Consider the following 18784-nt stretch of genomic DNA (forward strand, 5'->3'; position numbering starts at 1 on the left):
TGAAGTTTTCATATCATATCATATAATATAATAAATGCTTTTCCTTCCTTATAGCTCTCCATAATATACTAGACACGCATGCGCAAGACTGACAGCGCAGGGTACTACAACAGCCAGCTGATACGAACTAGCAAGTGACAGTGTTAAGCGTTTTCGGTTTTGTTTCATACAGTAAATCAGTCGTCGGACCTACATTTTCACCCCGTAGGTCGTGTACAGTAGAAGTCAGTTCATATAAGTATGGCAGTTGTATTTGAATGCTTTGACAGGTCATCGTCGTTGTAGTTAGCAAGTTAGCTAGCTAGTTGAAGTTGGCAGGACTGAACAACAAGGCTGGCTAGCTAAGCTACATCGAACTGTTACAAGCTGGCATCGAAATTCATCACCGTCAGCCATGGGAATACTATTTACAAAGTTATGGAGGCTTTTTAACCACCAAGGTAAGAATGGTGCTGCGGCATTCATCATGAAACTGTCGAAGGTGTAGGAGCTAAGGGGGCTCCGTGGTCAGAGAAGGCCCGCTGGTCTATTCTCTCATAATTAGCCGTGTAACCAGTTTCTGTCCCTAACGGGACGTTTATTGTTTCATTATTGGTATTGTCGGTGAATTTAAAAGTTGCCACATGGTTTACCGTTTATATTTAACGTCATTTCACCTATAGACCGGCGAAGATGATAGTTTTTCTGCGAACATGGCGCTCCATTTCTGAATTAACTTTGTGTTAGATTATTTATGCTCTCGGGTTCTAGATAGGATAGGCAAAACCAAGTAGATTCCTGGCTAGTGATCATGAATCAGTAAACAGGTCCTTGCGAAACCTGTAACCTGAACCCCGAGGTACAGTGTGATGCGGTGTTCAGTCCGGGTTGACACCGGCGTTGAGACTGGAGATGGCTACACCAACAGAGCACACTGAAGTCAGCTACATCAGCAAAATTCTCCAGTTAACAAGGCCAATGACTTTAGACTGAATCACACTGACTTTGTACTGCCAGTGTGATTACTTAATCTTATCAGATTAGTGTCAGGAGTTTTCTGATAGGTGACAAATTAAAGGAAGAATCTGAACCCTTGACACCTACAGTAAGGGGATCCAGCAGCTCTGTTGGGAACCGTTTCGTTGGCGAGTTGTGTGGGTTCGCTTGTCCACTTAGAGGGAAGGATCACAGCAAATATATATGTTCTGAGTGATCACACTTATCCTGCGATAAAACAGGTCTAACCAGATGGGTGTGGTCTCTTCTGTAGGGGCACAAAGGATCATTAAATACTTTAATGTGTATGAAAATAATGTGAATCATAACATCTTTGCAGTCACCTAGCTTCACTCTAACTCAAGTTAACTTAACACATATGGGAGACTTTACACTGATGTGTTAGAGAATGTCGTCATGTACACAAAAAAGTAATCCCTGTAAGGAGTAGTGTTTTAATTATCTGCTTAACGGCCAGAAACATGTAGGAGTAATGTCAAGATGCATATAAGCTGTTTTGTGGCCAGACAATACTATAATAATGCATCTGAGTGAGAGGACCAGACATTTGCCATTTGTTAAATTCTAAATTATGCTCTTATTTTCTTGTACCCATCCTGTCCCTGAAGCCTGAAAAGCTTTTATTGTCATCCCTGGATGTAGCCTCAGAGCTGCGCTTCCAAATCTCAGAAGTCTTACCATTTACCCAGCTGACTGAGACAACCCAGTGGAAGAGCAGAGGCACATTAACATACATGACATGTGATTAGACATTACAAACTTGGATGTCTGGACTGTTTAGTGTTAGTTGGCATAAAAACAACCTTGTTCACAGTATTGGCTTACTAATGGCTTCCAAGTTTGCAGTATTGACTTAGCCATTTGTTTTAGAAATTGTCTCAGGCCATCCTATATTCTGGGTGGGGTTAACTTTGTGCAGACAGTAGTAGTGGGATTTTTTAAATTCATCTAGATTTTAAATATACTAAAGTTTTTTTTTAAATTAAATATTTACTTCTTCCAATCCCCTCTCCTTTTATGCTATTATATAGTAAAACAGCTACCTTTCAGTTATGCATAGTAAGTTAGGCCGCACATGAAATCTGAAGATGTCACACCACCTTTAACTCAGACTAATTCTGGCTGGTGTTTGGCTGAATGTTAAGACATTTCTTAAGCCAAACAGTTAATAAACACACATGTGGCAGGCCAATTTAAAACAATGGCAGTTGTCTTTTGGGTGACAACCACTGTGGAGGCCACATTTAAAGAGACTAACGGTTTGCTTTGTAAGAATATGTGCAAGTAGCTTTGCTCACACCTGCGTGACCTTTTTAGTCTACGCACAACAGTCCCCTGCCCTTGCCTTCTTTCAGCCTTTGTGCAGTAGACAGTATAGTAAGACATATGAGTTCTGTTATGGAAATAAGTGTCTTCTCAGCTGTTTGATTTACTTTTTGTATGTGGTAGAATGCATATATAAAGCTTATTTTTCGCCTTGCACAGATCTGTTTGCAAAAGTTTTCGCTTCCTCAGTTTTGAGGTTTTAGTTTTGTTAGCTGAAGGCTTACGTGATTACACACTGATTACACAAAGGTTAGTTTGGGGATCCATGCAAAAACCGAGTGTGGTAATAGAGCTAGATACAATAATATGATATAATAGGCATTCCTTTTCTTCGCTGTCTTCCAAAAAATATTCCAGAGCACATAAATTATTTTCACCTTCCCTAGTGTAAGCAAATGAACGCTTTCTATGTTCTGTGTTCTTCAGCATAACAGATTATAGATCATATGTGCTAAAAGGCATAGGAGTATTTAAAACTTAAGAGCCAATAGGTCTCAACCGACAGGCTGATGCTGATATTTGTCTATGTATCCAGTTTAAATGAAATTTTATAGCTTTTAAGTGGCTGTTTTATCTCATGATAGCAGTTTATTCAGAGTAACACCGGTTGGGTTTTCCATGTACATTTACATAAACAAAACTATAACACGCTGTTCGAACATACAGCTTGTACAGATAATGCTGTAGTTGGAAGAGCTGCAGTAGGGCTGGGCGATATGGCCTAAAATCCATATCGCGGTATAATTTGAAGCACGTGCGGTATAATGTATTTTCAACACTATAAGGCACACTTAAAATCCTTTAATTTTCTCAAAAATCGAGAGTGTGCCTTATGTATGAATTCTGGTTGTGCTTACTGACCTCGAACCGATTTTGGCGTGCAGAAATCTGTTAAAAAATGTTTTAGTACAACTTTGGTAAGCTGCACTGCTTGATGGATTGTCAGAGCATTATGGCTGCTGTAGTGAGGAGCTTCGCGGAGTAATCTGGGTCCAAAACCCCGTCCATTTCAGGTACCGTCAGTCTAAAGTCTTTCATCTTTAATTAAATCATTAGCGTTGCTGCTTTATCGGGTGTAACAATTAAGTTTAACATCCAGGCATCCATGAAAACAGAAGTTATTAAATTTAACGGAGTTAGAAGTTAACAGGAAGTTAGCTCGCTAGTTTCCACCTAAACATTTCATACCATGTTCTGACTGAGAGATTTTTGAAACTAATTAAAACGTACAGCTCTGCTACCACTTCAACATAAATGAAGACAGAAAACTAAACAGCAGTGACGTTTGCAGGGTTACTGAAGTTGGACTACCTGGTATATAATGTTGTGCTACGTGATTGCTAGCGACACAGCTATGTTAGCATAACATTAGCACAGTGAAGCTGGAGGATGAATGCTAACTTTTTTTCCACTCGATAAAAGTTAACGTGACGGATTCTGGTGGTTATGGACAAATGCAATCGCATAGCAGGATGCTATACACGGGCCAAACTTCAGTCAGGAGAACAACTGAGATTATTCATCCACAATACGAGGTTAGTTATTAATATACTGCAAGAACATGGGAACAGAACAGCTGCGAGAGAATTCAGCATTAATGAATCAATGTTACGGAAGTGGAGGAAGTGCAGTTTTTGGCTTTCCCCATATTTCAACAGTGCGTCATCACTTTGCTTTGACTGTCGCTGGAGACAGTCATAGCAAAGAGAGACTTAATGCAGGAGACTTAATGGAGGCTTTGTGTATTTGTCCTGTGACGCAAGATTTTTTTTATAAACAAAACACGAAGATAAGTCTGTTAAGCTCAGCTTAATACTTTTTCTGTCATGCACTAGGTTTTTTTTTTCTTCTAATGACATCAACCAGTCTTTGTTCCTCCTCAGTCCTCATCTCGCTCTCTTATAGAGGTGGCATCATAGTGGTGGGCTATATGACCTGTAAGGCATTTTCACAGTATATTAAGTTGTTGTTATTATCATCATCATTATTATTGTTGTTGTTATTACAACCTCATTTTAAAGCTCAATTTTATTACAACCCCAAGTTAATTAATTTTGTAAAATGTAAATAGAAAATGATTTGCAAATCTCATGACTTCATATTTTATTAATAATAGAACATAGAAGACATCAAATGTTTCATAAAAGTAAGCATTACTAAAAAAGAAACAACTGGAGGATTTTATTAGGTAACTAACTAGGTTAACTGGTGACAGGCCAGTAACATAACAGAGTAGAGCAGTGAGTTTCTCAGAAGTAAAAATGGACAGAGGTTCATTATTCTGCAGAAAACTGCATCGACAAATTCTAGAACAACAATAATATTCATAATAATGTAAAAATGTGAAAGCTTTACCCAGTCTGTATTCAACATTTTGTTAAGTGCCGTCATGCTTTTTTAAGTCTCTGCCCCAGTTTTCTTCTTATTCACTTACTTATTATATAATCTTACTCACCTTACATTTACCCTTGTTCTGTCCTTCATTCTAGGGCCTCATTACTATTTAGTGCAGTTATGGCAGACAGTGCAGTTGATACTGGCCAAGGACGCTGTAGTATGTTGTTGTTCCTAATAAACATTTACATGGTTTTATAAAACTCTATTTAAATATTCAAATATTTTTAGTTTACTACTTGTTGCAGCCCTCACATCAACACTCATAACATGGTTGAATGATGTTTCTCTTGTTTCTTCTTTACTTTTTTTTGTCATTTATTGGCCATTATAAATACTGGTACCAGTATATCAGCAAATACTACTGGTCAGGCTCTAGTTAGGCCATACACCTAGATAATAGAAATTGAAAAGTTCCTGTTATTCAAGAAATTATGACCAGTATAGCAGATGTACTCTTATACCAACCAGCAATATTGGAACATAATTTTTTTCATAATTTTTTTCTTTTAAGAAAATAATAATCCGTGCTTTGTTCCTTCACTCTAGGCTAAAGTTAAAACCTTACCTTTGACTTATGCTTGTGTCTGCTATTGGACATCTTGCCTTCTGTTTGTATCAGCAGCAAGATGGAAATCGATCCTAGCTGTCACATCTTGTTTATCTTTTTCACTAAAGCTTTTTTGTGCATTAGAAAGATACGTCCGTATGTTGGCTGATGGCTGCAGCCTGACTCTACAAGCTTGCTTTAAACCGCCCACTAACTCATCTGTAGCTGTGAAGGTACACTGTTCACAGCATCACAATGTCCCACTGATGCTAGATGTGTGAAGCTACACAATTTGTACCAAAGGACGGTATGGATTAGTAAAAAGTTCATTGTTTGATTCTCTCAATTCAGACATTTTTTTTGAAGCAACCACTTTGTTTACATAAGAGCCATACATCAGTTAGTCCTTAGCAATTAAACCCAGATTTTGATGTCATTGTTAGTCTGTGATCTCTTTGTCTTTTTGCCTTTCAGAGCACAAAGTTATTATTGTGGGCCTGGACAATGCTGGCAAGACCACAATTCTTTATCAGTTGTAAGTATCCAAATCTGACTTGTACAGTAATCGTCTTTATATTTCCTTTTTTTTTTTTTCCCCTCAAGTCATATAATGTATTAAAAATAGACGTGGCTATTCTGTAAATGTTGCTTGTCAACAGAACCTAAAGATTGTTTTCATGTTAATAGTTCAATGAATGAGGTGGTACACACATCCCCAACAATTGGGAGCAATGTGGAGGAGATAGTCGTCAACAACACTCATTTTTTGATGTGGGACATCGGAGGCCAGGAGTCTCTTAGGTCATCGTGGAATACATACTACACAAACACAGAGGTACGAGATTATGTTCACTCTGACTAAATGAAAGAAAACTCTGAAAACTTCCCCTTACAGTGCTGTTATGTATGACTGTGCCTGCGGTTTGGCAGGGGTTGTTATTTAATTACTTGTCCATTATTTCTCCCTTTCTTCTACGACTAGTTTGTAATTGTGGTGGTTGACAGCACAGATAGAGAAAGGATCTCAGTAACCAAAGAAGAACTCTACAGAATGCTAGCACATGAAGTGAGTACCGTTTAAAAAGTGGCAAAGATGCTTATAATTATAATGTAATTTTATTAGATATATTCAAATTAATATTAATGGATTGTTGTATTAAATAATGGAAACCATGTGTCCCATGCAGCAGTCATTATTTATGAGGCTCTATCACATGTCAGAATCTAGTAGAAATTAACTTGATCTCAAGGTGCTTTATTTTTAAATTTCAAATATTACTGAAAATATCAGAATCAGAATACTTTATTAATCCCAAAGGAAATTAGGGTTACAGCAGGCAGCACGCTAATGGCGCATGCGCACTTACAAAGGAACCTTCTGACCAACTTTACACAAACATCACATTGGGAAGACATGTCAGAAAGGTCGGCTGATAGGGGAAAAAAAACAACGAAAATACATAACATGAGGTAAGAGGAGGAGAAAAAAAACTCCACTCGGACTGAGCTCCTAGTGGGAGAACAGTTTGATAACAGAAAAAACACCTCAGCACAAAAAGCACATGACTGTCAATACACCATAGAAACATAAGACAAGCAACAGGGGCGGGTAAAGGGCAAGAGAGAGCCGGTGTATATATACTTAAGTGTGTAGCAATATTATTGTTTTCTGGCTCATTGTATGTATGCTGAATATGAAATGTCTTTCTGAGTTGATGCTATCAGTTATTTTTCAGTAAATGAGATTTTGTCTATACTGTTAACTCATCACAGTGTTAAAAATACACATAAAGCAAACCAATGTTTCCTTATCTTGGATTCTCTTTTGATCTTTCGTCTCTGGCCCCCAGGACTTGAGAAAGGCAGGACTGTTGATCTTTGCCAATAAGCAGGATGTGAAAGGATGCATGTCTGTGGCTGAGATCTCCCAGAGCCTCCAGCTTACCTCCATCAAAGACCACCAGTGGCACATTCAGGCCTGTTGTGCCCTCACAGGAGAGGGGTGAGGATAAACTTGTTATATGAGAAAATTTAATTTACGTATGCATTAAATAATTATATAGTATTTGCTTTTATGCAGGGAAAATGTGATGAAGGGTCAGACTTACTAAGCAGGGCAATTTAACATGAGGCTAAAATCTCCAAATTGCACTGGAGGAGTGGAAAGTTGTGAGAGTGATCTACTAACATTGCTCTCATTTATTAACAAAGAAGCAGCCTGTTCATTTGAGAAATGACTCTCCTTCTACCAAAAGCTGCACAAATTAGCCAGTCATAAACAAAGCAGACCCAATGAGGAAGCAAATAATGTACCAGCCACAGTATTACAAGCGCAGCTTTCATGCATGTGATTCTCTCCAGAAACAGCAATTCAGATCAATAAGAGTCAGCTAAAGTAGAATCAATATGTTTCTCTTCAGTTAGAAATAGCTGGGGGCTGTATGTGGATAAATCTGACAGCTCAGGACGGCTAACAGCGTCTTTTTGATCTGTAGAAGAACACAAAACATTATTTACTTTCAAGCCTCGACCCATTTGTACGTTAACAAAGTTACTGTTTTGTGCATAAATGCACTCAGTGGTCCTTCTTTTTTCTATTTCCTTTTCCCTGCATGCTGTTTGACACGGCAGGTATTTATAAATTGCAGCAATAAGTCCCATTAATTGCTGTATTCTGGCAAACGTATTAATATAGCGTGTCACAGATCTGATAATTGAAAGTTAAAGCCGAGCTGTAGCAGAACTGCGTATATGTACTACTGAAAAAACATGCAGAGGCTTTTGTGCACCCTAGAGCTTTCATCATGTTAATTATGGAAAGATCTCTGTGTGCAAATTTGATGAAAGACTACAAACCCATCAGCCAACTGTATAAAATAAATTAGCTACCTATAATAATACACAAAACATCTGTTTTATCAGGATACCAGTATTATTGCGGAATTATGTAAATGGTAAATGGCCTGTATTTTTATAGCGCTTTTCTAGTCCCTAAGGACCCCAAAGCGCAACCAGTCATCCACCCATTCACACACTGGTGATGGCAGCTACATGTAGCCACAGCCACCCTGGGGCGCACTGACAGAGGCGAGGCTGCCGGACACTGGCGCCACCGGGCCCTCTGACCACCACCAGTAGGTGGTAGGTGAAGTGTCTTGCCCAAGGACACAACGACCGAGACTGTCCGAGCCGGGGCTCGAACCGGCAACCTTCCGATTACAAGACGAACTCCCAACTCTTGAGCCACGATCGCCACGATATGTGTGACTTGGCTGTAAAGATTCGGGATGGGGGCTTAACGATGACTTATAGGACAGAGCCAAAGCTTTGGCGCTGGTGCTCAGTTCTTTTCAGCTCCTAGCAACAGCTACCACGGAGCCACATCAGGTGCAAAATAAGAGATGCTTATTAAGGGTGAAATTTAGCAGACTTAGTATTTTGTGATTACTTTAAATATTTTTCATATTCTTTTACTAAATAACACCAGTAACAGGCCCAGAGCATTAGCAATTAGTTTCCCTTAAACTTTTGTTCTTGTACAGTATAAATTTTTTTATCTTAATGCTTTTCTCTTTGTTTTTCTCTCCCACTCTCTCCCACCAATGTCTTTCTTTCTTTTTTAACCTCTAGGTTGTGCCAGGGTCTTGAGTGGATGATGTCACGGCTGCGTGTGAGATGATGACTTTGAAAACGTTCATTAGGAGTGTGCCCCTTCTCTCTTATTTTTGCCTCCAGATATGAAAATGAGGATGGGGGTAAGGTCAGTTGATGGATGGCCCTCTCCTCTTCCTTGTGAAACTGACATGGACAGACCGCTGCCAGAACTTTATGTACTTCTGTAATAATTTATTTTACAAAAGGCGTCTGAACTGAGAACAAAACAAAAACATTACCTTTCCAGAAGGACGTTGAACAACAAAGAGACTCGAATTATTTAAAATGAAATTTCTGCACGGTTTTCCTTTGAACAAAACACAGAGGTCAGCAACGTATCTGCCTTGGAACTCTACATGGACTTATTCTTGAGCTACGTGTGAGTCTAGCCCATGGTGGCCTTGCAGTATTGCCGAACTGGCTGTGGTGGTTTTAATTGCCTCTCTGTGTGAACAGTCCAGTATTCTCTTCAAACTTGGTGCCTGCAGCAGAATGTTCAAGCGATTATGTTTGATGACGACTGAAACATGCAGAGGGGAGGGTAGAATCACAGTGTGCCCTCTTCCTTTCAGTCCTTGTTAATAATCACTGAAATAAAGTCTTTTTATTTGTTTCAGGTGAATTGCATTGTGTCATGAATGAGTATTTCTTTCTGGCGACTCTTTTGAATCTGCTTTTTCCAGAGACATCTGTGAACCATATTGAATGCTGTGAGTGTGACTGGACGTTTTCTTTTTTAGTCCTTTAGGGGGCAGAATGCGTCACACGAGCTTGTGGTCCCTGATGCTTTTCAGGGACGATGACGAGCACCTACAGAAGTACAGTGAAGAGACAGCCAAAGTGTAGGAAGGCAGAGGGATTCAGAAAGAGAAGAAGGGACCATGTATAAAATGTAGGCAGCACACAGTGCCTGATTAAGAGGAAAAGACACAGTTGTGTAAGGACTGCATGGCAGGGTTGTCACAACTGAAACAGAAAAATCAAAACCAACAGAAACCAAAGCCAGTCTATGTTATAGGGTTTCCATTCCTTTTCCATTGGTTTAATTTGACATCTGACCTCAACTGACTCCCAAATTTCTTGCCATGGTTTAACTTGATTATCTTTTTGGCTGGGACATTTAAACCTTTGAATAAATGTTTGGATATCTGTAGCGCTGAGGTCAAATTGAGGTGATTCAAAGCATTAGTCATTCCACGAGTTTGCAAATACTGCTATATAAAGTCCTGAAAGTGTCACCAGAAGTAGTAATTCCACTTTTTTCTAATTCACCCAGCTCTGCACTTCTTCACTTGTTTTTATTCTAATCTGTTCTTCAAAAGAGGCTAAAAGGTCTCTTGGAGCGAAACCAAAGAGCAGTAAGATGCTTTTCTGTGTGGTAAGTCTTGACCAATTTAATTGCAGTGAAGTCCAACATGACCTGCACAATGGAAAGTATTTGCAAATGTAGTAAAATCTAAAAATAAACACAGACACTTCATATTCACTACACACGAGCTGTACTTAGGAGTTAAACCCTTCGATCAGGTGAAGTACAGCACAATTTATCAACATGTAAGAAGATATTAAATCTACTTTCGTGGCAGATTTTACATTTATTTAGCCCAGTGGTTTTCTACCTTTTACAGGGATGCCCCACTTCAGAAGCTGGTATATATATTTTTGGATATATAAATTCCTCTCATTGACTTACTGACTTCTTTCTCTGACTCTCAGATGTTTTTACCCCTCAGCCAATAGCTCATGTGGTATTATTGTCACTCTGCCAGGGGGGCAGGCAGCCTGGACACCCAAGTTTGTAAATGCGAGAACTTGAGAATGAGGCGACATAGGATTTTGAAATTCATACCATAGGTCCAGCTACTAAATCCCTATGAGTTTGAATCTCAATGACCTCAACCTCAAGGTCAGAAGTCAGCTGTTTTGAAAATAACATAGGATTTTCTAATTTACCCCATAGGCGCATCTACTAGGAAGTTGAGGGGTAGCACTGGTGGCCATCACTATTTTTTTCTTCCCTGGTGGACGGCACTTTAAGCACAGTTGCTCTCTTTATGCTCACTATATGTTGAAGTTCCACAATCCCAACTTTATTTTCACCTGCACCTTGAATGAATAACAGGCGTTGTATTGTGTTGACAGTGTCAGCAAGACAGTGGGATAATGTTTGCTTGTAATTTACTGACTACATTTTCCATGCCTTCAACTGGAAACAACACCAGGCTGCACCACACTGAAATTTAACTCACCTATTTGATTACGCATTAAGCGGAAAAGCTGGAATGTCATTCCGGATCGTTCTGTTCTGCTTTAACCTCTGGATATATATAATAAAATTAGGAAAATTTAGACTCATGTGCTTTGCATACTCTCTCACTTTTCTCATACCTGTGCTGATTTGTTTATTTAATGATGCAAATGTTTCAACAGATGTGTCGTTGTTATTAAAGCTCACGCAGAGGTGACTTTGGTCTATAGCTTCTCATATTGTCAGACTGTACATGTTTCATTAAAAGCAGATTTTATTGTAGTGGGCATGTCAACTCAAAATAAAGCCCTTTCACCAAAATACCAATAAATAGTGTAGACTGCACTAAACATTTCATAAATACACAGTGCAGAATAGCAGACCAGAGTGTCCTCACTTTATTTTGAGTATGTGCCAGTGTGTTTGAAAGCTGGTGCACTTTACAGGTACTGGGTTGGATCACCTTAGGTCTTCAAAACTGTCTTAATTCTTTGTGGCATCGATTCAACAAGGTGCTGAAAAATTCCGCAGAGGTTTTGTCAATATTAACATCACAGCATCACAGAGCTGCTGCAGATTTATCAGCTGTGGATCCCTGATGCAAATCTGCAGTTCCACCACATTCAAAGGAGCTCCGATGGACTGAGATCTGAGTTTTGTGAAAAGGCACATTATCCCGCGCGAAACATGAAGATGGACATGGTCAGCAGCAATACTCAGATAGGGGGCCCAAAGTGTGTCAGCCTGAACTGTTTATTAAAGGCAGGATGGAGACATGTTTTCATGTTGTTTAAACCAAATTCTAATATAATACACCAGAACAATATTTTTCCATTCTTCTTTTGTCCTGATTTGGTGAGCCTGTGCAAAATGTAGCCTCCCCTTCCTGTTCTTAGCTCACAGGAGCTCCACTCGATGTAGTCTTCTGCTGTTTTAGTCCAGCTGCTTGAAGGCACTGTGTGTTCAGAGATGCTCTTATGCATAATTTGATTATAAAGACTGGTAATTGAGGTACTACTACCTTTTTATCAGCTTGAAGCAGACTGAGCGTTACTCTTTAACGTCTGGCATTAGAGAGACATTTTTTCACAGAAAACTGCAGCTCACTGCATATCTTCTCTGTTTTAGACCATTCTCTATGGACCCTGAATGGTTGTGTGGGGAAATCCCAGTGAAATTTCTGAAATACACAGACCAGCCTGTCTGGCACCTTTCTTCCTAATTCTGATGCTCTCTTTGTATTTCAGCAGGACGTTTCTACCATGTCTATATGTCTCAGTACTTGTTACTACCACGTGAACGGCTAATTAGACATTTGTGTTAATGAGCAGTTGAACAGGTGGTCAGTGAGTGTCTTCACAACAATGATGCTAATATAGACTGTTCAATCATCAAAAAAATAAATAAAGATTTTATTATTAAATCAGTCCAGCTCTTGCTTACAAGAACCAACCAGCTTATTGCATGTGTCGTATAGAGCTAGAAAAAGTAGGGTATATATATCATCATTTATACATTTTGATAGGTTGTTATTTATGATATCACCTGCATCTCTATGACTGACCATCTAGTTTAATTTTAAGCTTCTTACCTCACTGGGCTTCATACTTATCCTAGGTGCTGGTGGTTTATCATTGACCCTTGGCAGTGTTTGTGTTGTAGCTGTCTGTCTCGCAGCTGTTGTGTTCTGGTTTCACTGCTCATCAGTCGTTTTTGTCCGATGACTATGCATCACATAGCCACCTCCTTGGGTGTCTTTGGCACTGGGATGGCAGGATCATAATGATCTTCGATGCACCATAAAATCTGAAATTTAAATAGTGCACACGCTTCCAAAAGAAACTGCAACTATTAAAACAGTTGTTTGTTGTTAGATTTGAATATTGTTGCTCACCTTTAAAATTATAAATAATTTAGCCCCTCGTTATCTTGCAGATCTTCTTAGTCTATATGTCCCTGGGCGAGCCCTCAGGTCTTCAGCCCAATTACTCCTGGCTCAGCCTGGATCTAGACTTAAATCTAGGGGTGACCGTGCTTTTGCCCTGGTTGCACCGAATCTGTGGAACAACCTTCCCATCGCTATCCGTGCGTCAGACTCCGTTTTATCTTTTAAATCCCGTTTAAAAACTCATTTATTCAACATAGCTTTTCCATCTAGTTAGCGTCCCTGTTTTATATTTCGTTCAATTTCTTATTTATGTACTTTATCTTTTAGCTACATCTGTTCTTAGTAACTTTGTTCTTATATTCCCTTTTATTGTTGTATAATTAGTGCCCTTAACCTGATGACATATGTGGTACTTTGTTAATAGTCTTTTATTTATTGTCTTAATTTCCCTGTTTTTATTGTAAAGCACTTTGGTGTACCACTGGTCTTTTAAATGTGCTATACAAATAAAATTGTATTGTATTGTATTGTATTTAGAAAATCAATAAGAAACATATATATATATATATATATATATATATATATATATATATATATATATATATATATATATATATATATATATATATATTTAAACATTATGTTTATTGAATTTTATATTACAGAACAGGCAAAGAATAATAGTACAATTAACATGAGATTTATATTAAAGAACATAGTCCCCAAAATAAACAAATATAAATTAAAAGAAACAACAACAATAATAACAACAACAAATAAATAATAAAATATAACAAAACCGATGGACAGCATGGGTAAAACAAACAAAGCAAGATGCGAACGAAAAAATAAATAAATAAATAAAATTAAAAAAACCCACACACACACACACACAAAGAAACCCAAAACTCAGCACCAAGTATCACTTTCTAAATTAATTCCCTTCATAATGTCTCAGAAACTCAGTTAAAGGTAACCATATTTCTTCAAAATCTACTCCCTTTCCTCTGACAATATAAGTAAGTCGTTCCAATACAATACATGATGCCATCTCCTTCACCCACATATGACTTGAGGGTACATCCACTTTCTTCCAATACAAAGATATTAAGCGCCTAGCTTGCAGGAGGCCAAAGTCAATTAATTTTAGCTGTCTGGTGCTAAAGTCACAGTTCTTTGGATATATACCCAACACACACATTTTTGCTTCAACAGGTATATTTACTCCAACAATCTTAGAAAGAAACTATATTTAATAACTATATTTTGTTTTTCATTTTTCTCTGGAGCAATATATTCCACTCTATGGGGACAAGCAAGAAATATCCAAAATAAAAAAAAAATAAAAAATCAGAACTTGGAACTGAAATGTAAGGCCTAGAATATTTTTATCTGTCCTCATCAGATCCTTTATATACCATGGGTAGATATCTCTTGGGGTAACTGGAAAAGTGAGCTCACTCTTTTAAACACAAGTTGTTGTTTTGTTTTAGTTGCAGTGATGTTGGCAATGAGGACCAAGCAGCAAGCATCCAGTTCATAAGAGAATGGAGGGTCACCACCACTTTCAAGAGAGGCACACTGAGCGAGAGAGGACATATTCAGCTGCTGCTGTCCATCTCGTCCTCGGGTAGCACCCTGCTCCTGGTGCAGCGAGTGAGAGTAACGATATAAAATACCAGAGCGATAGAGGCACATCATCTGAACTGAAAATGCAGGGTACTTCTTGGTCTTCTACACATTTACAGTGAATTGCTGTGTTAATTATAGCTACCACTGGACCTCAGAAATAGTTCTTGATTTATTTATAATAGCAAAAAGCTTTTTTTTGTTGTTGCACGTGGCTCACATGACACCTGAGTGTTCTGCTGTACCGGCCTGGAAATTCACTGTTAAAAAAAGTACCAGCTGCTTCACCTTCGAGGTGCTAAACTATATTACTCTGTTTTACAGAATGAAAAAGGAGGACATCTAGAGCTGCCCCTGTGATGGCAGAAGTATTGATTTCTTCTCTTGGTGTTTTTAACTTAATAGAAAGCAGTGGGCGGCTGGTGAATTGGCCATTACAGCTTACAGTTTAAGCATTAATTCAAACTTCCAAACAAGGTTTAAAATGTATTTTCAGCAATAGGAATTGCAATATTTTGCACTTTTATGGTTGTTCATGTTTTGAAAATGTCTTCATTTGATGTGCACAAAAACATGTGACAGGAATACAATGAGTTTAACAATCCTAAAACTGTTTTCGTGGCAGTAAAACAGGAAAGATGTATTTTAAAGGATTGCAATGCAAAAAAATCATTTAAAAATATATTATTTAGATGTTCCCAGTCATACTTTCAATACATTAATCAAGTCTTTCTTAGACATTTTAATTTCTAAGAGGCTTATTTCTGATTCAAGGGGCATTGGTGGTGTAGTAGCGACACCGAGTAGCTATTCATTTTTAATTCGTATTTTTTGGAGGCATGTGCTCATTTCTCAGTTTGTATCCTCAGCTTGATGTTGACCTGGTTCTTAACAGGATGTAGTCAGCTCAGGATCAGCTGATGGATGACCTCAACAGATCTGACACTGAGAACCATGCTCTGCTTCAAGCTAGCCTTCTCCTCGCCGGCTCACGCCTTGGTCATACATACTTCCATATCTTTTACAGAAAATTGCTGCTTGTCAACATTAGCCATTCGCACTGGGTAGCACTGTCACAGTCTGGCTTTACTTTTGTGTTCCTGAGACCCCACTGCCAGTGCCCACTGCCTTCCTCATAACTGTACCGCTGATGCATTACCCTCAACAGGTGCTCTTTTCTGAAAGGATCACATAGGTATATTTAGATTTTGAAACTCGAGAGCAGTGCTCTGCGATTGGCTGCGTCAGCCACATGATAACCTGGGTAGAAACCGCAGCTGTGTGCTGTCGCCCAGCGTTTCTCTGGAGGGAAGCTGGGGAGGCTTTGGTGGCTTGGGAGACCAATAAACTTTAACATAACCGGTAAGCAAAGGAAAGGATACAAAAAACAACAAATATCCATGTTGTCTGCACCCTGCATGGCTTTCCATCTGCTTGGAGATCCATTATTTCCATCCTTGGCTGCCATCTGGATCCAAGAATACCCTGCTGAGGAATAAGGAGTGTGAACAATCTTATACACATTGAAGGAGTAACCAAACAATCCAGAACTACAAGACTCTCCAAGTCACTTGAGACAAGGCCATCCTTTGGATGTATCTGAAATCTCAGCAGGAGTCTGAATCTTTTTGTTTTCTTTCCAAAGTCTCTGAAGCTTTCCGGCTTTTTCATCCTTCTACCTCTATGATTCTGGCGATTTCTTTAGTTCTTTTGCAGAGAAAATATAGATATATTAATACAAAGAGAGAGCATCCATGTACTAAAAAAGGTAGTTAGTATGCAATCCTATATTTAACCTGCAGCCTCAGAAGGTATTGCATCTCCATTTGCTAAACAGAGTCAACCAATCGGGCTGTGGCATTAGCTTACATGTCAAATAGCTGGAGCGCTGTTGGACAGCTGTCGCCAACCTTCAGCCAGGAGGCACAGTCCTTTGAACTGTGTTGTGGCACATAAGGGAGGAAGGGTGGCAGTCATATATTCAAAATCAGATGCCTATTAAAATTAGTCAGTGTCTCACCTATTACAGTAAACTCTGCAGATCTCCCTGTTTAATTATTCATTGAATAAGTGTTTTACATATTGTGTTATTGTTTTGTTTAGGAATTGGGCAAATCACAGAGTTGGACTGTCAGTTTGAGGCCCTGTTGGATGGAAAGTGAAGCTTCCTTACTGTCAGAGATTACCGCGAGACACCTTTGCTGGTATGGCAAGGACGTTGTTTAAACGCCAGTATGCTGCTGTTATAGTTTATATATATGTTTACATAAATATAACATATACAAAAAGAGGAGGGTTGAAATATCCCTGGTGTAGCCGTCCTTTGATATCTTCTCTAAGTCCCATTAGATCCCATTTAAAATTTTTGATTTTATTTTGAAAGAACACGTAGAACATTTATGTTTTACTACACTGTTTTTTTTAATTTATGTATATATATATATATTACTCCCTCAGAGTAACGCATACCTGAAAATGTGATCTGTGTTTTGTGTAGAATCTCTCAAATCGTCTCAAAATGACAGAAATTGTCGAGGAATATGAAGAATATGAAGAATATGAGGAGGAGGTTGTGGAAAGGGTAAGTGGATCTCTTCTTAATCGCACATGTAAATAAATCCTAAAGTACTGTTGTTGCATTTTTTATGTTTTGGCTTTTGATCCGGATAATAGAACTTCAGCTGTGATATCATTTAATACATTTAAGTGTGGGATCTCCAAGTCCAGTGGAAGGCCCTATGAATAGTTAGTGACGATACCCCTTACAGTCAGCAGTTCATGGAGGGAGACATACATGACTGCTGGTATATCCTGTTTCAGATGGACTCCTTCTGATGGGTTATAAGTCCTGGAAAAATAGTTCTATTAATTATATAATGTTGCATTTTATTTGTGTCCTTTTGGCATTGCAAATACCTTTACTTGAGCCTTTGACATATGCCAGACAGCAACACATGTAAAGCAGATGTAATCATACAAGTGACTTTTTTCCATAGATGCCAGCATTTGATTTCACTACTCTGCTTGAGGAGGAATATATATTGCAATGACCTAAATCCCCATAGCGTCCCTCCTGTGTATGATAGACATGCAAAGATTGGATTACATGCAGTTTGGGGGTGTGCCAGTTTCTGGAAGTTACTATTTTCCCATGTGAAATATTTCTCCAGATTGAGTGCTCACATCCCCCATGATTTCATCACAGTTTTGCTGCTTTTAGAGTCCCTTTTGTATATGAATTATTGCCTTGTTCAGTGTCTCTGTGACAGTGTCTGATGGAAGAGTGAAAGCAGAAGGCTAACTTTTAATCCCATATTTCCTGGTGAACTAGGATTAAAGTTAGCCTTGTATTTGTTCAAACTTAATATTGCTGATATCTTATAGGGGAGTCTGAATGACTGCTCTTGGTTGTCAGAATATCCAAACCAAGAAAACATTTTTTTTTAATCATTTAACTCCCATATAACATATCAACTGTTTCAAACAGATTTACTACCTTTTGTGAAAAGATGTAAATCGTTTGGGAGGTAGGAAAGATAATTACGCTCAAAATCAATACACTCTGATTTCACTAGAACTTTCATCTGTGCTGCGGAGAAAAGATGCATTGATTTCAATAAAATGTAACACGGCTTCGTATTTAATTTACAGAATGGGGAGAAACATAGTGCTGTCCAGGTCAGACATAAAACATGTGCTTAGTTTAATACATAATACATAAACGTTGAAAAACTCGTTAGTTATTTCTTTTCAAATTTCTTACTTGTTTCTATATCATAATAATAATAAATGCTAAAAAGTAAAAAAAAAAAAAGACTTCAATTCTCAGGTCATTAAGGAGCAAAGTGTACAGTTCTCTATCTGGCATTCAGGCAAATTTAGAAATGGACTTCTGGAGCATGTTGGCAGAGAGTGGAGGAAGGAGGAAAGGGAGGGGAGAAAATTAGACTGTAAATCAGCCCCTGATAGGCTGGAACAGGTTAATATCACAGTGCTAGAAATTCGCTTATGGGAGGTGGATGCGTGGAAGAATGTGGCCTGCAGACAAGGAGTGTTTTTGCATTGAACTGTAGGGATGCTTAGTTACAGTGGTTCATCT

At 38.5% G+C, this 18784-nt stretch overlaps 2 protein-coding genes across 8 annotated transcripts in view; both read left to right on the plus strand.

The window, feature by feature from the left end:
- The first annotated feature begins 92 nt into the window (after positions 1–92).
- On the plus strand, positions 93–9536 carry arl5a (ADP-ribosylation factor-like 5A). The gene is made up of 6 exons (XM_085136019.1): positions 93–440; positions 5741–5801; positions 5954–6101; positions 6249–6332; positions 7117–7268; positions 8897–9536. Exons 1-6 carry the CDS (start codon positions 395–397, stop codon positions 8943–8945), a joined length of 540 nt encoding a protein of 179 aa, XP_084992145.1. The 5' UTR covers positions 93–394; the 3' UTR covers positions 8946–9536.
- A 6384-nt stretch (positions 9537–15920) lies between these two features.
- neb (nebulin) overlaps positions 15921–18784 on the plus strand; it is a 73125-nt gene continuing 70261 nt past the window's right edge. For all 7 annotated transcript variants that reach the window (XM_085135930.1, XM_085135931.1, XM_085135933.1 and 4 more), the window contains exons 1-3: positions 15921–16047; positions 16789–16889; positions 17183–17266. In XM_085135930.1, coding sequence (XP_084992056.1) covers positions 17204–17266 — 63 coding nt within the window. In that variant the 5' untranslated portion in view covers positions 15921–16047; positions 16789–16889; positions 17183–17203. The remainder of the gene's footprint in view (positions 16048–16788; positions 16890–17182; positions 17267–18784) is intronic.

Source organism: Neolamprologus multifasciatus, chromosome 16 (genome assembly GCF_963576455.1).
Source record: "Neolamprologus multifasciatus chromosome 16, fNeoMul1.2, whole genome shotgun sequence".
Taxonomy (NCBI): domain Eukaryota; kingdom Metazoa; phylum Chordata; class Actinopteri; order Cichliformes; family Cichlidae; genus Neolamprologus; species Neolamprologus multifasciatus.